Source organism: Lutra lutra, chromosome 11 (assembly GCF_902655055.1).
Source record: "Lutra lutra chromosome 11, mLutLut1.2, whole genome shotgun sequence".
In the NCBI taxonomy this organism is placed as follows: domain Eukaryota; kingdom Metazoa; phylum Chordata; class Mammalia; order Carnivora; family Mustelidae; genus Lutra; species Lutra lutra.
Window position 1 is genome coordinate 67,746,747 of NC_062288.1, and position 25,898 is coordinate 67,772,644.

At 45.0% G+C, this 25,898-nt stretch overlaps 1 protein-coding gene and 1 pseudogene across 7 annotated transcripts in view; one reads left to right on the forward strand and one right to left on the reverse strand.

Annotated features, from left to right (window-relative positions):
* The window catches only part of ELMO1 (engulfment and cell motility 1), a 545,585-nt gene that overhangs the window by 422,885 nt on the left and 96,802 nt on the right, over positions 1-25,898 (reverse strand). For 5 of the 7 annotated variants that reach the window (XM_047695461.1, XM_047695463.1, XM_047695459.1 and 2 more), the window contains one exon: positions 22,823-22,970. In XM_047695461.1, coding sequence (XP_047551417.1) covers positions 22,823-22,900 — 78 coding nt within the window. In that variant the 5' untranslated portion in view covers positions 22,901-22,970. Of the gene's footprint in view, positions 1-22,822; positions 22,971-23,096; positions 23,239-25,898 lie in introns of those variants that run through there. The other 2 variants (XM_047695466.1, XM_047695465.1) reach the window with 2 other exon arrangements.
* On the forward strand, positions 528-685 carry LOC125081574 (uncharacterized; annotated as a pseudogene).

Consider the following 25,898-nt stretch of genomic DNA (forward strand, 5'->3'; position numbering starts at 1 on the left):
AAACTAAAAACCCGGTGGGGAGAAGGGGCACCTAGAATCACTGAGGGGGGAAAGGTGCTGGGGGATCCTGAGATCCTGAGCTGGTCTCCTTTAAAATAAGATGAGAAACAGAGATTGGGGTCTACAAATGAAGTTACACGTTGTGTAAGCCAAGGGCTTCTCGAGAACTTGTCCACTGTTGATGGCTTTAGCAGTGCGCTGAGGGGCAAAGGTGTTCTCACAACCAAATGACAGAGGAATTTTAGGAACAAAATTCTGCCCAGAAGACTAGGACTTAGTGCCTCCAACTGCCAGAGCCCTCTCCAGGCTAACTGTGTTTCGGGATGACCCACCAGTCCCAGCCCCCTCCTCCTACTTTTTGCCTCACAAGTGAAATCTTGTATCACAGGGTGGGATGTCAGCCTTAAGTTACATTGCGGTAACAGATCAGACCAAGAGAGCGCTGTTGCTGAAGCAGGAGAAGGCGCCTAAACAACAGCTCCCAGAATTAGGCTTCTTCGCTCAGGTGTCAAGAAAGGAATTTCTTAATCGCTTCTCGGCCTTTTGGCTAAGATCAAGTGTGTAGAAAGGAATTTCTTGGATTTTTTGTTCAGGTCTGATTCACATATTCGGAACCAAATCTGAGAAGACAGCAGTCTATGGGCTACTATTATATTTAGAACAGTCTTCATTTGGCTGTATGAAAAGAGTACAGACCATGGAGGATCTCAGAGATTTAACAAAGATTCCAGAAAAGCTCTAAACCAGATGAAAAAAGGAATCACAGTTAACTGAACATAACGTACCCATCACGCATGTTCACCACTTAAAATGCATGTCATGTGAGGGTGGGGGCTGGCTGTATGCCCCACTTCCCATAACCGCCCCCTCCATTCTTCTCGCAGTTCCAAGGAAGCCTTAGCCCTCACCACCCAAAGCTAGTTCCAAGGGCCTTTCAGTCCTCAGCTCCCTCAGTGTGGCCACCTTACAGGACACTATGACTACTACCTTCTTTTAAAACCCTCTTTCCAGAGCTCCTATGGGATTTCCTTTAGTTTTGTATGGTTTTAACCAGTAAACCTTCAATAAAATCCAAGAGAGCCTTCATTGTTTCTCTTTTGCCTCTGGGTAACTCCAAATTTCTGGGTTTGTCTCTTCCACTTTTACCTAATCAGTCAGTTCCTCATTCACTTCAACGGCCGGAGCGTATATATAGTTCTGGCCCCAAACACTCTCTTGCAGATCTCCGCCGGCTTGCTGGATACAGCACTGAACCCTCCTGCAGCCGTCTTACTGATCACAAACAAAAACCATCACTCTCACCCATCAATCTGCCCCAACACCAGCCTGGCCCCAAAGGTCCCCCACCCCCACTGACATCTTGCCCTCAGGGCACCACCCCTGCTCAGGAGCAGGGAGCCTCCTTATAGTCCTCATTCCTTCACTGGACAGGAGGGCCTGGTTCCAAGGCTCTGTAGCATTTTCACATCATGACTTCTCACCTCCTAACTACTCTTCTAAAACACCGACATTCCTCATCCCAGCTCCTGCTATCAGACAAACCTTCCCCCAGTCCCGTCAGCTCTAGCTCTGCCTCCCAAGGCCCAGTGCCATTCTGGAGCACCGGCCCTTCTTTACTAACCACTCACTACAAATTTTCAGTCAAATGCTTCGCCAGCGCATCAAACTCATTCCCATCTTTCATGACTTCGGACACTCGACTTGCCTACTTTGGGCAGTTTTTTTCACATACGTGTCTAGAGAGTTCATCTTTGCCTGCCCCTTTTCTTTACCCTGTTTTGTGATACACACCTTTACACGGAGTCTCATCATTAATTCGTCCACAACTTCTCTCCCCTTTACTCTTTCCAGACCTTACTACCACCTTTGTTAAGAGTTCTCTGGACGGTATCACCAGATCCTTGCAAATAAGTCTCTACATCCCCAGTTTTTTGGGTTTTTTGGTGGTTTTTTTTTTTCTCTCCAACCCCTGCAAGGACCATCATCAGACAAAATTGGACTTTTCCTACAAACTTTGCTCAGGTCACTCTTCTAGCTCCAATTTCTTCTACAGATCCCCAGTGACCATCACCTATATGACATAAATCCCTTAATTAACTTGTCATCCGAGGCCTCCCACAATCTGGGCTCAAGAAGTCAAACTTTCTACGAATGTTGTCCATGTTGCCCATGCTTCCGGATTCAGATTCACCAAAAATATCCCAATTCCATACTTTCTTTCACTTTACACCATTTGTTGAAATGTCCCTCTCCTTTCTGTTTCAGCTCTAACAATGAATCCTTAGGATCATTAATATCCATGTCAAAGCCACCTCCTCCAAGCAGAAGTCCATGATCTCCCCAACCTCACAGAGATCACTTCCTCTATGTACTTAGCACATTAAATCACTCCTAAAAACTTTATATCTGTCTTATCTTCTTGTCCCTTGAGAACAAGACATCTTAATTCATCTATGTTAATCTCCAGCCTTCAGTACTAGTTACCACATATATAGGCGCTAAGAGAATCTAAAAAGAGACTTAGTATATTTCTAGTCAATGGAAAATCTACAGATACACTTTTTGTTAAAACAAAAACAACAACAACAAAAAAGTGTTGCATATAAAGCAAATTATTCTGAAGAATAGCCTGGATTAATTAGCACACAGCCCCCTTCCTACTGTGTAAACTACCCTGGGTGGCTCTAAGCAGCTGTGGGCTGTAAGTGCTTGACACGGGAAGGCTGTCACTACTCCCCAAACAGATAACTCTAGAAGGAGTTATGTGATTCGTGGCTTGAAAGAGCATTGAGCAAGCTGGCTGATGACGAGTGAAACTCAACAGGTGATAAAACAGATACCAGTCAAATGACTGTCACCATCCCTTTAGCAAAGTCACGCAGGTGAGCAGCACGACCATAAATGGGACTTAACGAGATACCCCAATACACGCTAGCCTGGTGTCACGGCTTTTCTCACTTCCTGTCTACAGCCTTCAGTCTGACACGAGCTCTTCGCCTGACTTAAACTCCAGGCCAAATACCGGCTCTGACCACGTTTTAGTTAACGTCTGCTCAGGTGACAAAAGAGGTTTCTGCCTATATGCCCAGATGCCTAAGACTAGAGAGAGAGTAGGGTGACATCTTGATAGCTTTCAGTAGACCCGAGAAACCATTTGTCTTTCAGCTCATGGAGAGAAAAGGCTCTGGAGAAAAGAAAATGTGATCTAAAAGGCTGAAAATTGGTTCTTTTCTCTGTGGTTTCAAAAAGCCTAAAGGAACTAGAAATCACATTCTACACTCTGGATATACCTGGATTTAGAATATTGAGACAAAATATTTTAACTACCTGAGGATGTTTTCATAACTTAGGAAAATCAAAACTGGGGCACCTGGCTGGATCCATCCGTAAAGCCAGGGTCTGAGGGTCTTAAGGTCATGAGTTTGAGTCCCATGTTGGGTATGGAGCCCACTTAAATTAAAAAAAAAAAAAAAAAAAAAAAAAAAAGGAACTAAATGTATTAAGCTTTTTGTTTTGAAGGTCAAAACTATCTTCTTGGATTCAGCAGTGAGTTGAGATAGGAAGGGCAGGAATGTATTTAAAGATAACCTGGAGGGTCAGACAATTATCAGAATTTAGCATGGCCGGGATCACGGAAGGCCTCAGACCACCACGCTCTTTTCCTCCTTCCCCCTAGCAATGGTGAGGTCATCTTGCAGCCTATAAAAGTATTTCTCCACTTTGTATTATTCTGGGAAAATCTTAATGTTGGCAGAAACATTTTTATTTGTCAAACAAAGTATGCATTTCCATATGAATTTGATTGGCAAAGTACAATGTGCCAAAAGTTATAGTCAAGGGGTAGCTTTTTTTGTTTCTTAAGATATATTCCTCCGTTTTAATTTTCACTCCTATTCTCCAAAAGAATTCCTTTATTGAACATCATTTGCCCAAAACAGTAAGTCCAGAAAGCAAATTTCCTATACAAAAATATTTGTTTATCTACTTTTCATAAAATCAGCTAGATTTTTGAGAATAGCCAAATTCCCTAGCAATTCATTTTTAATCTTCGTCTCTGGCAACACTCTCTTCTCTCTGGTCCTTAAAGTGGGTGTTGGTCTTTTGCTTTCCTTTTTATTATTTCTCCCTTGCCTTTAATGAAATGCCAGTATAATAAATTCCTGAGTCCATGCCTCTCACTCTGACCCCGCTTCTAAGGTCTGGTGCAGCATTTCCAACAACCCTGCGTATGGATCCACGTGGATCCCGTCATCCCTTCAGGCTTAACACTTCATCTTCTTCCTTCCTAAACCAGATCTTCCTCTTGGCTCCCTTTTATCTCTAAAAAAAAAAATGATTCTCCCACCCAAGCCACATGGCTCCTTGATGGCGTCATCAGGAATCCCTGCTTATTTACTTTGGAGGGGGCAGAGTCCAGCCTGCCTCGAATCTCATTCCCTGGAGACAGCCCCGTGGCTCTGCCTCTTCCATGTCCCCTGATGGGGACAGCTCCTATTTACCACCTGTCACTGGCCTGGAGGCTTACATGGCCCCAGTGCGCCCTTCGGGGCTCTCAAGTCCATGGTGCCCACACTGCTGCCTTGATGGTGGCCTGGGGAGGCTGGCAGCACCCCAGCCCATGTGACCCCATGCCTGTGAGCACCTCTAGACTGCGGGCCACGGTTCTCGCCTCTGACATTTGCTTCTCAGGAACACACCTGTCCTAAAATGGACAACCCCACCAAGGAAGCCTGGCTTCACTGAAGCTGCATTCATTTCACATGTTTTTAATAACCCAGGGGGGCGGGGGCGGGAATCCTTCTGGGTTGACATGTAGTTAACAGACCCCAGAAAAGCATTTAGAATGCTGAATTTTTATCCTCTCCCCGCTTTCGGAGATCTTGCCTCAACTCGGAGTTCTCAAACAACTTTAGAAAATGACTTCCTGGGCTTGAGCCCCCCACTTCTGCAGCTCCGGGTTTTGTAACCTGAGGCTTATGACTTCCCTCCGTGTTTCCGTCTTCTTTCCTCAAAATAAAAACTGTCCCTCGCACCCTGTAGTGCCGTGAGCCTGACTTGAGACAGCCCAGGTGGAAGCTCTGCGACAGCACCCAGGACAGAGTACGGTCTGCACGGTGTAGGATGAACAGGCTCTTTGAATTCTCTTATCCCCTTCGGGCACTTTGCAGGTACTTTTTTTTTTTTTTTTTTTTTTAAAGCTGGTTACATAAGGACATGGACGAATACCTAATTCCTCTTTTTCCCTTGAGAGACTCCGGCCCCGTTGTTGCCTTTGGCTCTCCTCTCCTCCTGTTCTTCCCTCTTCAGCTCATTTTCATTTCGTCGGCCCACTCGATTCTACTTGCTCTGGAGGCCGAGACCGCCTCCAAGACATCTCGGTCACCTCCCAGGTGAGTGGCTGCCAGACGCCCGCATGGCATGCAATTAACGCATACCGTTTGATTAAAAACACATCTTCTTTTTTTCAGACGTTTAGCTCCTTTCCCTTTTTTCCGGTCCCTTTCTGACTGCCGCTGATGCTCAGGCAGGAGCTAAAGATGGAACGTTGCAAGAGGGAAGCAGAAGCAATCCCCGACCCCCGCCACGCATCGGCCCTTCCATATGGCCGTCGCCTTACAGTCTTTTAATTGCAAAACTGTTTTCCCCAAAGACTTCAAAGTTTTTTGGTCCTAGATTCTTAAAATGCCTTTCTCCAATGCTTTAAAGAATGTGACAGATGCTTTATTCTGACACTTTGAGGCGATACAGCACAGCACTTGGGATTCTACTTTGCTTTATAAACGGAAATTCATTGAACATATTCTGCACGGCAGTGATGAGTAATGTTGGCCCAGAAAGAAAAGAAACCAGGCTCTTAAACGTCAGGACATCTCTGAGAAGGGAAACGCATGTTAACTACGACTTAGCCTACAATAGGATTTAGAAAAACTTTAATACACGATAACCAGCCTCGTTCCAGAGGCGCTTCCTGACATTGTGTCAATGACACCAGTCATCTTAGAACAGCTCTATCTTCCCCCTCACGAGCCCTATAACTACTCTCCATGCTTCGGAGCCGTACACCTTTAGTGTGGAGGAATCTGATGCTCTCTGAGGGGTGTGTGTGCTTCCTCTATTTACCTAATAGCAGCCTAAATAATCTGAAGAATAATGACAAACACACACACACACACACACACACACACACACACATACACTTTTCTGGGGCAAATTTAGCTGTTTCTTGGAAAGCAAGTATTTTGACAACAGTTCCAATGTGAGTCACTGACACAAGGAATTGTCAGAAGTGACAAAGGAGCTCACAACGACAGCTCCAATGTAGTAAAACCCTGTGTATCATGTTAAGTTTAAAGACTGAAAGACAGGCTATGCCAACTTTTTCTTGACAAATGAGGATTCGTTTCAAAAAATGGTTTCCTTATAATGACTTGTTCCAAGCTTCATGAAACTAATTAAATATTATATTTTGGCCACATAAAGTACAATCTTTGTGTCATAAAAATCATTGGACTGTGTCGATGAGCAAAGACATAAATAATTAGCACTCTTGTGTGTTAGTGGGTTAAAGACAAGTAAAAAACCTTACTCTTTTAGGTACTCTAATACACTTCCCAGCAGACACTGTATTTCTCTTCAATTGTAAGGGAAACTGCAATTTTCGAAAGTGACAAAAACATAAAAATGAACAATGTAAAAATGAAGCACGACTCATATCCATTAACTACTGTGATCCTCCTTCCTAGTCCTTGACTAGTTTATATTGTCCTCATATCTATGTTGCTAGAGATACAAGAAACAAATTTTTTCCCCAAATTTCAATATCTCAAGCGGCAACAACAATCAATTGCTCCATTCCTATATACCCCTCAACCTTATTTAATATCAGTCCTCTCCAAGAATTACGCCCAGATGACTCTCCGCTGGTTGGCACACCGCTTTACTACACACTTGCAGCTGAGCTTCCTCTTCTATGTGAAAAGGAGGGATTCACACTGCAAACCAACTCAGGTCTGATGGTCTGCCTACCCTCACTCATGGGAAACAGGCTACTTACTCTGTCAAGTTCACAGGTGAAAGGTGATTAGTATTTATGTGCATGGTTTAAAATTTAAAAGGCAGGGCCCCCTGGGTGGCTCATTCAATTCAGTGTCTGCCTTTTGCTCAGGCCATGATCCCGGGTTCCTAGGATCCAGGCCCACATCAGGCTCCACAGGGAGCCTGCTTCTCCCCCGCTGCTTGTGCTCATTTGCATGTTCTCTCTTCCTATCAAATAAACAAATAAAATCTTTAGTAAATAAATAAAACTTAAAAGGCAGACAGGCTTAGCAGGATAAACGGAAATGACTGTCAACCCCTGTGGATAGGGTATTATCAGACCAGGTGGGTAAAACACCAGAAAGCCAGATAAAGCTCTGAAGGCAAAGTAAGGTTCAGGTTCAATTTAAACACAGGATTATGAAGGTTTACCAACGGCAAAGCAACCGAGATTGGACATAGGACAGCAGTCAAAAGCACACTGACAGGAACTGGTGGTAAAGGGAGTTTTAAGAAGTGAGTTTAAGTTTTTGAGGTTTTCTCCCCTTTCACTTCTTGACTCCGTTTGCCATGTGGTGGGCTTCCTTCTTGGTGAGTGGATGCACTAAGTCCAATTCATCCTTCTTTCTTGAATGGAAATGGATGTGCTAAGACATCTGCCAGCAAGCAGTAGAAGGACATGGTTTCCAGTTCTCAAATATATGTCCCAGGAACAGGACAATGACAATCGAAGGCGGAACCACAGCCTTGAAGAATAATAAAACAGGCTCTTCTGCAACTGTCCGGAATATGCAAACAAGGGCTACAACCTCACACACTTTCTAAAACTCCCCTACCTTTGACATATCACCAACCCAGACTTCTCTTATCTATCATCACTTGGCCAGCCTTACTGACCCTGATGATAATAGTAGTAGCAACTGGTTGCTGAGAGGAAAGGGGAGGGAGAGGGTGGTGGGGTTATGGACATTGGGGAGGGTATGTGCTATGGTGAGTGCTGTGAAGTGTGTAAACCTGGTGATTCACAGACCTGTAGCCCTGGAGCTAATAATACATCATATGTTAATAAAAAATTTTAATTTTTAAAAATTTTAAAAATTTTTAAAAAATAGTAGTAGCAACTTACTGAGTGACTCCCATATTTCCCCTACAAGATGGTATTACCGAGTCTATTTTATAAAAGAGAAAACTGTATGAGGATCTTGAGATATTAAGTAGCTGCTCAAAACATCAAAGCATATGAAGCAAAGCCAGAACTTGAACCAGACCTATATAATTCCAGAAGCCTTACTCTTTAACTCCGGCTCACATCTGGAGTCCCGGCAACTGTGAACAACAAGCCCAAGTGCCAGAGCTAACCCCCAAAGGGAATGGTGCTGGAATTATGGACAGCCTGGCACATAGTGAGTTCACAATAGATATGAGTTAAGGCACAACGTGTTAGCACTACCGTGAGAACAGTAGATGACCCTTCATCATGCATTACTCACGTACGCCATGATGAAATCCTAAGTTAACACTGAACTTTTCTTTTAGGTTTTTATTTATTTATTTGAGAAGGAGAGGCATGAGCAGGGTGGAGGGGCAGAGGGAGAGGGAGAAGATTCCCCACTGAGCAGGAAGCCCAATGCAGGGCTTGATCCCAAGGACCCTAAGATCATGACCGAGCCAAAGGCAGACGTTTAACTGACTGAGCCACCCAGGCACCCCAACACTGAGCCTATTTTTTAAGGTGTATTTGTTTGAGAGAGAGAGCATGAGTGCATGCGTGCATGAAAGGGGCAGAGGGACAGAATCTCATGCAGATTCTCCAATGAGTGCAGAGCCCGATGCAGGGCTCAATCTCATAACCCAGGAGATCACAACCTGAGCTGAAACCAAGAGTCGGACATACAACCCACTGAGCCCCAACACTAAGACTTTTGATATCCAGTAGAATTCTCTGTGCTCAAGTCCCCTTCTTATCATAGGCTCAAATCCACACCCCCAGTGTTCACTTCACTGTAGTCCCCTTCTGCCTCAGGCCATTTTCACTTGAGTGTGTATCCTTCCATAACCTCAAACTCAAACCTTTCCCCCACAACTCTCTTTCTCAATTTCCAACTTTTAATCATCTTCTAGTTTGCCAGAAAGCAAGTTTTCAGTCAACATTACAGCTTCCCTGCCCTTCCTATTATTTGTCAGCCCTACCCAGTCAATCTCATGGGTGACTCTCTAAACTTTCTTCTTTATTCTGCCCAAGGGTACAGAGAAGCAATTAAAAGTAGATGTTCAGGGCGCCTGGGTGGCTCAGTGGGTTAAAGCCTCTGCCTTTGGCTCAGGTCATGATCTCAGAGTCCTGGAGCCCACATCGGGCTCTCTGCTCAGCAGGGAGCCTGCTTCCTCCTCTCTCTCTGCCTGCCTCTCTGACTACTTGTAATCTCTGTCTGCCAAATAAATAAATAAAATCTTAAAAAAAAAATTTTTTTTTAAAAAAGTAGATGTTCAGGGCACTTCTGGTTGAAGATATGGTAAATGCAAAGGCATGCCTTAATGGATGTTTGTGTGGCATACGGAGGAGCTGACAATGTCATCATATGCACGAATGGGAGAGAGGGAACCAAGAAGCAAGCCAGAGGCAAAAGATGCCTAAGCAATTTGGACCTATCATGAGTTTTTAAGCAGGAAAGTGACATAATCAAACGTGCATTTTCTAATGATAGGTGACTGCCCTGGTGGCCAAGAGAACAGATTGGTGTACAAACTGGCCTGTACTGCAACCCAAAGAAAATATGAAAAGACTTACAACCATACAGATACCTGCCTTATTCTCCTGAATCCATTTGTCAAGTTCTGGACTGTGAGTCCACTTAAATATCCCTCCGCTAGTGTTTTCTGTCATGATAGCTGTCACCGCCATTTGCCCAGCTATTCCCACAAGAAATCTTGAAATCATCAGCATATCCCCCTCCCTTAACCCCCTATCACATATAATCAATCATCAGTTTCCTGTTAATTTAATCTTCTTATACATCTTGATGAGACATGTGTCTCACTTCTGTCTCCCATCACTACCGTAAGCTACGGCATATCACTTCTTGCCTGGACTACTGCAAGGACTGCCTAATTAATGTCTCTTATTTCATTTTCTCTCTCACAAAACGTAAAGAGAAAGACAGCAAACATTTCTCCCCTCACCTGAGATTTCAGTGTAACTGGGCAAAAATGAACTCTAGCATTCTGCTTTTCCTTCTGAAAATGAATTGCAAATTGTAGGCTGCCTTCTAGGTAGATTTCAGCAGAGAAATCTTCTAAAAGTACAAATCATACTGTGTCGATCCCCTGCTGATAAACCTTTCCTTCCCCTTTGGCTCCTGGACAAAGTATTAAGTCCATTTAGCTACTCATAGCAGAGCCTCTTCTCATCCAACCAGCCAAAACCAGAGCCCCTGTTCTCTCCCACTGTGGAATTTCAATTCAGTTCCAGAGAGGTAAGATATTAGCCAAGGTCTGCTCAAGTATTGCCTCTCTACCATTCAGTCCGTTCTTTATTAATAGGACTGCCCATTAGACATAGGCCAAAATCCCTTAATGTACCCTTTTAACACAACTTTGTGGTCATATTTTTCATTCTTTCATCTTTTGGGTTATGTCCTGGCTGAAGTGCTCATTGTCATCCTCCAAGTTATCAATTCTCTCTTTAGCCAAATCTACTCTAGAGCTACTTTGTCAATGCATTTTATTGTTTGTATTTATCTTTTGTAGTTTTTTTTAATATTTCACTTACCATATATGTATTTTCCATTTCTAAGATTTCTAGTTATTTCTTTCCCACATCCATATAGTCCTCAATGTATATCTGCCTACTTTCTACTCATAATCTCCTGCTTGTGTAGACATTGCCCTCTCTTTTTCAGAGTTCTGCTTTTGGGGCATAGCTCCCACACTAATGCATAAGTCCTCCCTTGTTGGTCTCTCTCTTCCTCCACAAGACCCAGAGAGAACAGGCCTGGCCAGAGCCTCAGCAGCAGACGCAAGGAAGAGGAACTAGAGGCGGCAAGTTCTCAGAGTTAACTGATTGGACAGCAAAGCTAAGGGAGAGAGTAGGGCCCAGGAGGACACACAGTTTCAGCTTCAGCAAACTGAATGCATATTCACATCTACCACTAGGAAGAGGAAAACATGAAGTTTCTGAAGCAAAACTACACAGGCTTTGGAGGAGAAGGAACAATAAGGACAGTTCAGAATATACTGAGTTTGTGGAGCAAGGGACATACAGATGGGCAAGGCAAATGGGCTGATAGTCAGTTGTTTATATGGGTCAGGAGGTCAAGAAGGAAGTGAGTTGGAAATGATCAGCAGACCTTATGGTGATGAGACCTACGAACCCAAACAGATCACCACAAATTTGTCCCAGAGTAATGACCCATCCACAACAACTCTGGTTTTTGGGTTTGTTTGTTTGTTTGTTTGTTTGTTTTAGAGGGGAGAGGAGCAAATGGAAAGAGAGAGAGAACCTCAACTAGGATCCATGCCCAGCTCGGCCTATGGTGGGTCCTAGGCAGTCCTCAATTTGGTGACCCTGAGATCATTAGCTGAGCCCCAGTCAAGAGCTGGACACTTAGGACGCCTCGGTAGCTCAGTCAGTTAAGCAACTGCCACAGTTCAGTTAGTGATCCTGGGGTCCTGGGATCGAGCCCCACTTGTGTGTGGGGGGGGGTCCCTGCTCAGCAGGGAGTCTACTTCCCCTCTGTCCCCCATTCCTCGTGCACTCTCTCTCTCTCTCTGCCTTTCTCTCAAATAAATACATAAAATCTCTTAAAAAAAAAAAAGAGTCAAGGGGTGCCTGGGTGGCTCAGTGGGTTAAGCCTCTGCCTTCGGCTCAGGTCATGATCCCAGGGTCCTGGGATCAAGCCCCACATTGGGTGCTCTGCTCAGTGGGGAGTCTGCTTCCCCCAACCCCCTGCCTGGCTCTCTGCCTACTTGTGATCTCTCTGTCAAATAAATAAATAAAATCTTAAAAAAAAAAAAAAAAAAGAGTTGGACGCTTAAGCGCTGGAGCCATCCAGACGCTCCCACAACCATTTTGAAAATGGATACATCTTATATCAAAGCCATTTGGTTGTGTTTTGACTATGGATGGCTTTGATGAAAGGACAAAAATAAATCTTTATAAAGTCAATTAATGAAATGTAGTAATATATTTAGAATGCACAGTGGGAACAAGGAAAGTTATGTTTCCTCTCACCACAGCCACCCTGTTGCAGAAAGATTTCCCTGCGGAAATCCACCTAGAAACCAAACTAAAATCCGCAATTCATTCCCAGAAAGAAAAGTGGAATGCTAGAGTTCATTCTTGCTCAATTAAACTGAGCTCTTGGTTGACAGGAGAAATATGTTTGCCTTCTTTCCTCTTCCAAAGCATGGCAAACTCTATTTTATGAGGTTAGATAGACTCCGACACGCAGAGAAAGAGCTAAAACCAGAAAGGGAAGTAGCCTGGTCACTCCATTTTAAAGGAAGTTTAAGAAATAACTGCTATAATGCCAAAGCCGACAGATTCAAAAATCAGATGAGGGATGACCATTCCCATCACAATGTCATCCTATAGGATGACGTCACAGAAAGCACTAGCACAGCATCACCTGGGCTTTGGTGCATCTTTGTCATGTGGAATGGAAGGAGCTCTTGCAGGTGCTGTTTGGACTCTGAGAGCGAGGAGAGGTGAAGAATTAGAAGGACCATTCCACAGTTCAAGGTGTGAGGTACCTGCTGAAGGCTACTGTGGGAACCAGGGGTGTCACCAGCACAGAGCATCAGAAATCCAGAAGGCCAGGGACGCTTGGGTGGCTCAGTCAGTTAAGCTGCTGTCTTTGGCTCAGGTCATGATCCCAGGGTCTTGGGATCAAGTCCTGCATCGGGCTCCTTGCTCAGCAGGAAGCCTGCTTCTCTCTCTGCCTCAGCCAGCCGCTCTATTTGTGCACACACTCTCTCTCTCAATCTCTCTCACACAAATAAATAAATAAATAAAATCTTTAAGAAAGAGAGGAAGAAAGAAAGAAATCCAGAAGGTCTCACAACAGTGACTTCCAAACCTGGGTCCCAGAGCACCAGCATCACCGGGGAGCTGGATAAGAACAGGAACCCCTGGGCCTCCAACTGTACCTACAAACAATCCTCTCCGTATGTTCAGTATGTTTCACATGTGATTCCAGTGCAGAACCAAGCTTGGGAACCACTGATTCAGTCCATTCGCAAGAGAGAAATTTGTCTGTTGCCCTGGGGACATTTGGCAACGTCTAGAGACATTTTTGGCTGCTCCAAGTGGGGGAGGGAGTGCTACCGGCACCTGCTGGGTAAAGGCCAGGATACTGCTTGAAGCCTACAATGTACGGGACGGCCCTCACAACTGAGAATCATCTGGTCCAAAATGTCAGTGGTGCTGAGGCTGGAAATACTCTAGGATTTCCGTCTAGGAAAATCACAGGACTTCTAGTTTTTGCCATGCAAGGTTGGAACCTCCCATTCCAGAAATTCAGTCTCATTTTCCTGATTCTACGGAATTGTAAAATTGTTTATTGTGGTATACTACACATTACATAGAATTTCCATTTTTAACCATTTTTAAACGTACGGTTCAGTGGTATTAAGTACGTTCCTCTTGTGCATTCTGTGTGCTATGCGATCTCAAAGTTCCGAATTCAGAACTTCTTATTTAGAGCTCAGCTGTCATTTTAGTGCACCAGGCTGTCCATATTTAAATGTCATGGGAATTATGGGTTTTCAGGCTACAGAACTGGCTTTAATGCACTCAAGGGGACATTTGTATTATTGTTTCCAATCTTGCGTGAAACGCATAAAGCTTGCAATCTTCTATGTACAACTCGGAAAAATTCATAATTGACTCCTAATGGTTACCATTATTAGGGAGAGTGCTAAGTGATTATCTCACTGAATTCCCACAATGCCAGGAAGGATGTACGAATATTGCCAATTCTTCCTTACAAAGCAGGAGGCCTGTCCCCAGTCACACAGCTCTTAAGCGACAGCCCAGACTTTGAGTCCATGTGAGTCTATCCCCAGTCCATGCTTGCAAGCAGTGCCTGGCCTCAAAAGGACGTCTCGCAGAAGGAGGTGGGCTCCTTCTGTAGTGACCCAGGCCACTTGCCACATTTTCCCTAATTAAAAAAAAAAAAAATACCATCTTTGCTTTCACAACAGAATGCATCCCTGGAGATCCCACCCTTAGAGGACAGAACAAGCAAACTGGTAATGGTGCATGTGTCTGCTCGAATCAGGCTGCTGTTGGTGGGGCCAGCTGGGGAAGGGGCAGAAGAGATGGAGAATCTGAAAAGAAATGGCCAGGCAAGTGAAAGAAGTCAGACAAAGACAAATGCTACACACGGTGTCATTTATAGGCGGAATTTTTAAAAAATCACACTTACAGAAACAGAGAATAGAAAAGTGGTTGTCAGGGGCTGGGTGAGGGGTGTGTGTGGAGGAAATAGGGAGAGGCTGGTAAAAAAGTACAAACGATCATCTGTAAGATGAGTAAGGCCTAATGTGTAACGTGGTGAGTACTGCTGATGACACTGTGTTGTATAACTGAAATTTGCTAAGAGTAGAACTAGAATGTTCTCTCTCTCACACACACAAACACACACACAACACACAAGACAAATATGTGAAGTGATGAACGTGTTAATTAACTCGCTGGGGGAGAAGACTCCCACAGTATATTTGTACATCAGATCACTGTGATGTACACTCTAAATATCTTATAATTGTATATGTCAATATACCTTGATAAAGCTGAAATGAAATTTAAAAAAAAAAAAAAGAAGAAGAGTTACCAGACAGATTTACAGTTTAGTAAAAATTGCCTGGGTTTTAGCATCATGTGGTATTGGATTCAAATCAGAAGCTTCCCAGCTGTGTGACCTGAGGCAGATTGATGAACCTGTGAAAAATTACAAATGGGGAGTCTACAGCCTGCCTTAGTGGGCTATAGTAAGGGCATGAAAGAGTCCATGCAGGGCACACAGTATGTGCTGATCTAATGGCCCATGTGATTGTCACTACTGCTACTGTCACTGTTACGGACAGAATGCGCAGAATTCCAACGTCAAGCGCAACAGTGTAAATGTGCTTTCTGCAATTAACGAGCTGTAGGAAGGTCTTGGGTAAATCAAATTTATCCATATTAGATTACATCTTAAATAAACTACAGAAATAGGACAGTTGGGGAAAAAGGAGGTGGTCATTCTGTACATGCTTACCTAAAAAAGCACATCATCTAGGTTTTCTTGTAAGGAAATAAAATCCCCAACCATATACGGGTGGGGGGGGGGGTGCTACTATAATTCTTCTGTTTAGAAGATGGAGAATAGCAATGTTTTACTCTCATCCTTACTGCTCATAGTTCAAACCTAAAGCAGACACACACAGAAACAGAAATCCATGTGAGGGATCCTAGCTTACAAATGTACCTAAGACACAGGCTGACCAGAAGCATATAATCTACTTCAAAACACATGCGTACATTTAAAAAAAAAAATGTAAGGAACATTGTGTGCCGAATATATTAACTGAATAACAGCTGCAGGCAAAGGAAATGGTGTAAGCAATCGGAAGGACGGAGAAAGAACTCCATGATATCACACAAAAGGAGGACTGAGTAGGAAGGAGACTCTGGGCAGTGCTTCGCAAAGCCAGGATTTAAAGGAAGGAAGAGCTGAACACAGGCAGGAGGAATCCCAGCGGGGTGGGATTAGAGAGACTGTTAGAAAGAAACCACAGGTGATGAACCGGTACATAAGCACACAGGAACACACTTCTGAAGGGGCAGCTTCTCTAAAGCAAGAGGGTACTTGAAAATCTCACACAGCACCTGCACATACCTTGAACCCTGGATGATACGAAGAGAAATCATGGAGCACAGATGGAGTCAAGTTAAACAATCTGACTCAAGTCTCCGGACCACTCAAGAATCACCTCCATGATTTTTTTTTTTTTTTTTCAATTGTGATACTCTCTTCAAACAGAATCTTTCCCCAAAATATCTAAAACCGACACAGGTCGATACAAGCCGCTGTTGCAGGAGTGAACGTGGAGGGCGTGGAAGCACACTGCATACAGCCCTCACCCCTGAAGCAACTGAGAAGGATCTTCGAGAAGGATCCAGCTGAGGTTGAAGATCATGCATCTCTCCCCGTCATCATTTTGGGGCCCGAACCTGGGGTCTCACAGTCTTCCCAAGCATCTGTCTGGTGCACAGAGAATAGAGATGATCCAGACCCTTGCCCGCCAGAATGGCGTGTGCTAGCTTTTCCTCAGTAGAAGAGGGCTCTATCTCCTTGTACAGACAGGACAGAGAAAACACACCTGGGGCTATATAAGCAACACATCCGATCCATCCGTCTTCTCCATGAAGTAACTTCCAAAAGTCGGTAGCACCTATGAGACCACATTTCTGCAGGTTTATGTCTGGGCAGTTTCACGAACCACCTGCTTGTGTTCCGTTGGCACGTGAGGGTTTATACCGAGAATAATGTATCCATCAAACAGAGAAGGACTGATGGCCTGCAAGCCGGGCAGGCTGGTGACAGAGCTGGTATTACTTAGCTGGAAGTTATACTTAGAGCCCAGAGAGCACACGGAATCTAGACCAAGAAGATCAGTATCAGTGTCAGAGGGCTACGCATTGAGGCTGAGACAGATTTGGGCAAAAGGAGAGACATGGAATCATGAAGGAAACTCACAACACCTAATCAGACAAGGGGGGAGAATCTCAGCTTAATGAAGGGAAGGGGGTGTTTCAAGAAGATGAGAAGGAGCAGCTTTGCCAAGTGTAACCAGGAGAGCGAGGCCAACCAAGGCAGAGCAAAGACCACTTGATTTAACGAAGCAGAAGGCACTGCGGCCATCAGAGGGCAGCTCCAGGGAGAGGCAAGTTGTTACTCATCCTAAGATTAAGTAGACGCTGATGCCACACAGGGGGTGGCATATACTGGCAACATTTAAATCAACTCGGAATGGAAAGACAAGAAATAAATCACATACTAGCAAGAGAATTACTAGGTCGAGAGAAGGGTCTTCCAAAGTAAGAACAGAAAAGCTTATTGGTGAACAGCCGAAGAGACGGGGTTGGGGCCCACTGAACGCCCTGGGAAGAAAGCAGGACACACCTTTTCCCTGTTCTGCTGGCAGTGAGGGGAAAGAGGACTGCAGGAGACAAAGGCGTCGCGGGCTCCATGGAGGCAAACACATCAGTAGAGGAGCTGCGAGGCACAGACAGGAGTGGAGGCTTTGCGGCCTCGGTGTGTAACTTGGGAAGAAAGCCATGCAGGGGCAGGAGAAACGGGAGACCTGAGGAGCGTGTGCAGAGGCAGAACAGCTGCTGCCCAGAGTGCTGGTGAGTAGCCAAGACAGGGAAGCAGCTATCACGGAGCAGTGCTAGGGAGCCAGAGAAGACTCCACAGCACAAACTGGCTGCTCGTCCCGTTAGCATTCCCCCTTCCTGCCAGGCGATGCCTCCCGCTTGTTCTTTAGTTGTGTCTCCTTCCTAAACACTAACAACATTAGGCAAAGAAAGGAGAAAGTTAGGGAACTGTTCATGATGAAGGCAGGTAAAAAGGAAAACCAGCATGTCTCTTTTCCTTTCTTTTTTTGTTTTTTAAAGATTTTATTTATTTATTCGAGAGAGAGCATGAGAGAGAACATGAGCATGGGGTGCTGCAGAGGGAGAGAGAGAAGCAGACTCCCCACTGAGCAGGGCTAAGCCAGACACGGGGCTCCATCTCAGGACCCCAAGACCACGACCTGAGCCAGAGTCAGACCCTCAACCTACGGAGCTACCCAGGTGTCCCACGTCTCACTTTCTAACCGAATGAGAACGTGCTTACACTAGCAGCGATGCGGGCTGCCTTTACGGAGTGATGACCCTGAGCCAGGCGATGTCCTACATTCTTGTCGCACATTTCCTTTACTCTTCACAACAATCATGAAAGTGGAAAATGATGATGTCAGCTTTACAAAATGAAGAGACTGAGGCTCTGAGAGGGTGAGTGAGGCTCTCAGAGAAACAGGGCCACCCCCGTTTCGGGGTTCTGGAGCCTGGAGGGCATCGGTTAGGCCACCCTGGCTCTCGGCAGGACGCCTCTCGTTGGAGCGGTGAGGGGCTCCATGCTCTTGACTGAGAACTATGCTGGGCAGAAAGCAGTGAGATAACCAGACGAGTGGGTGGGCGCCCTTCAGGCTCAGGGTGCCCCCACACCCAGCCACGGCAGCCTCAAGTGGGTCCTGAGGGCGAAAGCCCAGCGACAGGCAGCGAAAAAGCAGAGGCCGCCAGTAAGAAGGCCGACGCCTGCTTTGACAGCCTCATATGATAGCACAAGCACCACTCGGAGAAAGCCCTCAGGGCCTTTTCCTGCTGAGTGGAAACACAGAAACGTCTCCTCACAATTTACAAAGAAGACAAACCAGTCTACTGCAAGCAGACATGCCCTTGAACCAAACGGGCATGGTTAGAGCAAGGCTGAGCAGATATGATGCCCACTCACCAGGAAACTCCCTCTCCCAATTATCCATTAATTAAATATCCACTTATTAAGGACGGACTGTTCTCTGGGCACCAGAGAAACGGCACTCAGAGAAGGAGTTTTGTTTTTTTTTTTTTTTTTCAGACTCCTGACTTTCTCATGAGCCCCTGGACCATGACATGGGGGAGCCCCCCACCACCACCTCCTGCCCCATCAAACTCACTCACTGCTCATCATGAAGCAGATAAGGAGCCCCCGCCCCTGGCCAATGGCACTAACATCTCTGCACCTAGGCTGGGACTGGGCTGTTTTCACAAGCTCCCTGGGTGATTTTTGGGCACATTCCAGGTCGAGTCAGACCACTGGTTTAAGTTAACATTCAGCGACAACTCAGGTGACAAGTGGAAGGACACTCAAGGCTCTAGAATACGAGACAGCAATCCCTAACCCAACTCCCAGAAATAACCTTTTAGTGAAGCAGTAGCCACCCAGGGTAAAAAGGAACAAAGAGCTCTCTGAACAAAGGTAACGTGCCATGGGGAAGAGGCAGGGTATGCGACGCTCACTGAACATGGGAGATTAGAAGAAAACCCAAGTGACAATCATTGCTTAAGTCCTCACTACATGTGCAAATATGTTTCTAATTCTTGTGCCAAGTTCAAGGTCTTGATCAAGATTTGATCAAGAAACCACCTGAGGGGCACCTGGGTGGCTCAGTGGATTGGGGCCTCTGCCTTCGGCTCAGGTCATGATCCCGGGGTCCTGGAATCGAGCCCCGCATCGGGCTCTCTGCTCAGTGGGGAGCCTGCTTTCCTTCCTCTCTCTCTGCCTACTTGTGATCGCTATCAAATAAATAAATATAATCTTTTTTTAAAGATTTTATTTATTTGACAGAGAGAGAGAGAGATCACAAATAGGCAGAAAGACAGGTGGTGGGGGAGGGGTGCGGGGAGCAGGCTCCCTCCTGAGCAGAGAGCCCAATGCGGGGCTCAATCCCAGGATCCGGGGATCATGACCTGAGCTGAAGGCAGAGGCTTAACCCACTGAGCCACCCAGGTGCCCCAAATAAATAAAATCTTTAAAAAAGAAAGAAAGAAAGAAAGAAAGAAAGAAAGAAAGAAAGAAAGAAAGAAAGAAAGAAAGAAAGAAAGAGAAAGAAACACCACGTGATACCAACACTGCCGCTAGGCTCTTCCTCCAACTCCAGCAGCTGCAGGGCCGTCAAGGGCTGGGATTCTAATTCTTTGTGTGAGGCAATGCCAGGAGGCCCACAATTTAGCCAACTGTTTAGAAGTTCAGTCTTGAGAGTAAGGGAGGCCTGGGTTTGTGTCCTGGTCTCATGGACTGGCAAATCACTGAACTTCCAAGAATCTCAGTATCTGCATTTCTAAAACCAGAATCATCACCACGAAAGACACAAGGAATCATCATGTACCTTCCGATACAAGACCCCTGAGAAGGACACTTTTCATCTCTCTGGTAATTCACCCCAAAATGCAAAACCTGGGGGGAAAGCACCAGAGAAATTGAAACTGAAGGACATCCCACAAGGCTGTCCTGTACTCTACAAAATTATCAAGGTCACAAAAGATAAAGAAAGACTAAGGAAACATTCCAGATCAATGGGAACCAAAGGGAAACGGCAATAAACATAATAATACATGATCCCAGAGGGAAAACACCTATAGGGAAATTACCTATAAAGGACATTACTGGGACAAGTGACAATTCCTGATTGTGGGCTACGGACTCAGAGTTAGATGATAGTTTTGAACAAAGGTTCAATTTCCTCGCTTTTATAAAGAGAAGATGGTTATATAAAAGAGAATGATTTTCTTCTTAGGAAAGACACACCGAGTATTCAGGGGTAAAGGGGGGTGATGTCTCCAAATCACCCTTGGATGGTTCAGAAAAAAGATATATATTAAAGAGAGAGAAAACCATAAAGCATATGAAGCAAAACATTAATAATTAAAGAATCTGGATAAAAGGCAGTCAGAGGCTCTTTGCCGTTTCTCCATTTGAAATTGTATTGAAATAAAGTTACTCCTCAAAATTATCAGGCCATGAAATAACAGGGAAAGACTGAGAAGCTCTCAAGGGCTGGAAGAGACCGAGGAACTGTGACGACTATATTACAATGCGGCTGGCATTCCTGGATTAGATCCTGGAACAGAAAAAAGATATTAGCGGGAAAACTGCTGACATCCCAATAAAGTTGGAAGTTTAGTTACCAGTCATGAATGCCATTGTTAATTTCTTAGTTTGGGGAAAGGAATCCTAAATGAATGATAATATATATCTTAATATATTAAGATGTAAACATTAGGGAAAACTGACTGAAGGGTATATGGAAACACTCCATATAACCTTTGCAATTTTTCTGTAAATCTAAAATTGTTCTAAAATATAAAAGATAGTTTTTTAAAAAAGTATCAAGACAGAACAAAGAACACAGAACAAAGGCCATCGTCAAAGGCAAGAACAGGACATGGACTCCACAAACCCCGAAGAATATCTATCAGGAGCTGCTGTCTTACAGCAGTGGTTCCCAAACCCCAGGGGCCGGGGCAGAATGAAAAGGAAGTAATTTACTAAACCTCTGACTGAGCATCTCTTGGCAGAGGGTCCCCAAGAACATTTACACAAGTGCCCCAGGTGATTCTGAAGAGGCTCCGACTCAAGCACCAGGTATCCAACTCAGCACTTCCCAAACTTACCTACGCACAGGATTTCCCGGGGATCTAGCTAACATGCAAATTCTGGGTCAGGAGGTATGGGGTGGGGTTTGAGACTCAGCATTTCCAGGGAGCTCCCAAGTAAAGCCCGAGCAACGGTCCTCAACCACACAGATGGAGAAGGCAAAGCAACAAGACAGAAGGGGTCTGGGTCCATGACACTGGGGCATCATGGCAGCCCAGAACTGCCCATGTGGGTAGGAGAGGCCAACTCTTCTTTGAAACTGTTGGCTCTCTCGGTGTAGCCAAACTAATTCTAACTATATCGAGTCTGCACCAAGGAGTCCCAGACATACTTTAAAATTCAGCTCACACCCTCTCTCGAGCAGCACATGAAAAAGGACAAACATCTGTTAGCTGACACAAATGTGGATAAAACTCCCAGGTGGGCTTCTCTATCTGCATGGGTTACTTCTAGAGCCTCACAAAAACTACCTCAGAGAGCAGTTAAAATGACCATGATGAGCTGGACTGATGACACCTTTTTTGATGACAATCCTAAAATTTTACCCTTTCTCACATCCACACTCAAGCTCAACTAATTCTGATGTGACTTTTATCATTTATTTTAATGAGTCTTTTGGACCCCACACAATGCCATACAACTCTTGCCGTATTCTTCAGCCAGATAATAAAATCCAACTGGGGGCAAAAAAGTATAGATCATAATCATAAAATAGTGCTGAGAGCATAAATAAGAAGTAGAGTTGCCATGGTACCCTAATTTTGAAAATGTCGAAAGTCATCTAGAATCCTACATTATTTGCTTTATGAAACCCAGAGTGTACATTAAGTCTCAACCTTTTATTTTTCTCCCCCTTAAATCATCTGCTCTGGAATGATATAAGTAACCTTCCTGAGATAATCTGTAATCAGATCCAATCAAAGACTGTCAAAATCCAAGCTAAAGGATGCCTTTAAAGGTAAGGCCATTTAAAACATCTTCTGGATATTTCTTCATTCAGTCAATATTTGGAACATTCATTATATGCCAGACAATACACTAGACACAGTGCACTTTATACTGACAAAATTATAATTGGCTGGGATGCGAGACTGAGTCCTTCTAGACTGAAATAATCACCTCATTAGTAGGCTGTTACTATAATGCGCTTGTTGGCTTCTGCAAAGATGGAAGGGAAAAGTGAGTCAAAAAATTAAGTTTTGTATTGCCTATAACAAAACAATCTGCCCATATTCATAAGCCCCTGCCAGGCAGGGCTAGGACGACCTCCACTGTGTCCACTGCCCAGAGCCCCAGCCACAGGCCCTGCCGCCTCTCTCACAGCCTCAGACACAAACCCTGTATTGACACAATCTGAGTGCACGTTGAGCAAGTATAAAAACCCCATCCATCGCCGCTGTATGTGGTACAGAAATCAAACTACACTGCAACTATTATTGCACAGATTTTCCACCACAGCCAGACAGAGAAAGAGGGGGGGGGAAAGAGCAATCCAAAGTCTGTGAAAATGCCAAAACAGAAAGAAGACCAACAATCACCCCCACACTGTGGCAGGCATTACTGACCTGGTCGATTTCCATGAGTTTGGGATAGGCGCCCGGCCATTCTATGGCCACCTTGACGATGTCCGCGGGCGGCGGCATGGTAAACCCCGAGGGTCCAAAGCCGGGAGAACCAGGATCCTACAGTGCAGATGGCCACACGTGTCTACACCTGATGAGGAATGACAAAAAGAAAGAAAAGTTGCTCGGTGCCGATGCAGGGTGAATTCTGCTTCATCACTTCCTGTTTTCACTGGCGGTTTTAGGTATGAGAAACGGCTCTGGGTGCAGAACTCACAGGGCACCAACTGCACTGCCAGCGGCCACTGAGGAGAGAAGACAGGGGAGGGGTAGGTGCCGATGGCCTGGAGCCCCCGCAGCCCCGAGACGCAGCCCCGGCGAGGGACAGCATGTCCCTTACCCCGGGGCTGGGCTCCACGCGGTGCCCAGGGTCTGAATGAGCTGGGCTCACTCTGTCCAGAAACACACGGAAACTTCTCGTGCTCAGCAGTCTCCGGAAGAACAGATTGCCCAGGAAGTCATGGTCAGGAAACAGCGTTTCTTTAAAGTGTTTTCTTTGTGTCACAAATAGAGCTCCGCACTATAGCAACCAGGATATGGTGAGGAAGGAGAAATGCCCCGAGGTTCGCACACAGGCGCGCACACGCTCCCTCCCCAAGGCCAGTGCACCCAGACGCCTTGAGTGGGGGAAGCAAATTGACTGATGATGTTGATGCCGCATTCAGGAGGGACCTTGAATTCTGGCTGGAATTAACAATGTTGCTTTCACAAAGGAAGGTAATCCACCGCCGCCTCTCCCAGATTAGCCCGTGTCTCTAGGATGACTTTTTTAACTTCGTATTTTTGAATGGGTGAGACTTTTCATGTGATGCAAAACTTAAAGGTGTTTGTGAAAACAGAGCATAGAATCTCCCCTTGTAAAGTTACACACCTAACCCATGTCCACGGTCACCCGTTTCTCCAGCTATCCAGTTCTTGTGTGACCCTCCAGAATGGCTCCAAGTATATAAGGCAAATGCAAAAATATATTACAGTTCCCCCTCTCTTTATAAAAAAGAGGCGGCATTCCATACTTTTTTTTTTTCATTTTGCGTATTTGTATATTAACACAAATAAGGCATCCTGGCTCCTTTTACAGCGGCAGAGCAGTTTTCTTTATGGAAGTATCCTATAGGATAAGCTAGTTCTCTATGGCCTGGCCCCTGAGGTGATTTCCTACTTTTGGCTATTATGAGGCTGTGGTGAAGAGTCTTATGCACTCAGCATTTTGCTCATAAGCGGGTATGACAGATGCATAGACATGAAATTGGGGGGTCAAAAAACATACGCAGTTTTATTTTGTTTTTAAAGACTGCTTTACTGGGGTGCCTGGGTGGCTCAGTCGTTAAGCGTCTGCCTTCAGCTCAGGTCATGATCCCAGGGTCCTGGGATCGAGCCCTGCACTGAGCCCTGCATTGAGTTCTGCATTGGGCTCCCTGCTCTGCAGGAAGCCTGCTTCTCCCTCTCCCACTCCCTGTGCTTGTGTTCCCTCTCTCGTGGTCTCTCTCTCTCTCTCTGTCAAATAAATAAATAAAATCTTAAAAATAAATAAATAAATAAAGACTGGTTTATTTATTTAAGGGGAGGGGCAGAGGGAGAGAGAATCTTAAGCCAGCTCTGGGCTCGATCTCACAACCCATGAAATCATGACCTGAGCCAAAACCAAGAGTCCACTGCTTAACCGACAGAGTCAAACAGGTGCTCCGAGCATATGCAACTGTGAATTTTGAAAGCCATTTCCAGACATCCCTCCACAGGCCCTGCACCAGTCTACGCTCCCACCAGCAACAGATGAGGCTGCACCAGTCTACGCTCCCGCCAGCAACAGATGAGGCTGCCTATTTACGCACAGCCTTACCACCAGACGGGAACATTTGTACCCCTAACAGATTGAAAAATATATCACATGTACTTTTAATGTGTATTTCTCTTATTCTCTTAAGTGAGGTTGAACATAAAGAGGCAAAGTCTCGTGTCCACGTTCCTGTGAACTGCCCAAATCTTTCATCCCTTTTCTATTGGGTTTCTGGTCCTTTCCTTTCAGAAATTGATCTGTCTATAAAGATTCTGATCAAACACGTGCCTTTGGCTCTTTATCAGACCAGAGTAAGCCTCGTCAGTCATGATCCCCATCTCAGTGGCAGCTGGACATCACCGAGATGATGGGAGATAGCAGATTTACTAATGGCCACCTTACAACACCAGCAGTTATAGAAATAACGGACTCCACCGAGCTGACAAGTACCAGAAATGAACCCAAACAAAACTGCTGCTCCTTTGGCCAAGGATGATGAGGGAAGCCTGCTGTGAGGCTAATCAGTGCTAACCGGCAAAAGCAGATCTACAGAGCAGTGGTTCAGTCACTCATCCGACAATTACTGAGCCCTACCTATTCTGTGCCAAGAGCTGGGGGTACAACAGCAAATCCAGTTGTTTATAGGCTCAAGGGATAGGGAGCAAAATGCAATAGGGAAGGAGCATCTGAAGCCTGGGAACATATCTGTGTGAGAGGGACAGAAGTACACTGGTAAATAGGGAAATCCGGGAAAGCTCCACAGAGAAGGCAGCATTCAAGAAGAGGCTTGTGAGAGGTGACGATGTGAGCCAGGAGGACATCTGGAGAAATTATGTCAAAGGCCAAGAAAACAGCAAGGGCAAAGGCCCTGAGGCCTGGCATATTCCTGAAACAGGCAAGTGGCTGAAACCAAATAAGGGCAAAAGTAATTCTAATAGAAGCTGGGTCATAACTTGGGAGGTTCATACTCTTGACTCCCTAGACAATCTTGGCTTATGACTCCTAAAGGAGAAAGTTCATGTCCATGTCCATCTATTGAGAATATAAATTGGAACAGCTTTCCAGAGGTACTTTTTGCAAACTGTACCAAAAGCCATATAACTTCCTATTCTCTAAGTTATTTTACTTTTCTAGAATATTTCCTCAAGAAATAATTATTCAGTTAACTATAACAATGACAACTGCTGTTTTGGTTATGATTCCCAAAACTTAGAAACAACTGAATATTCTACAACAAGAACCTGT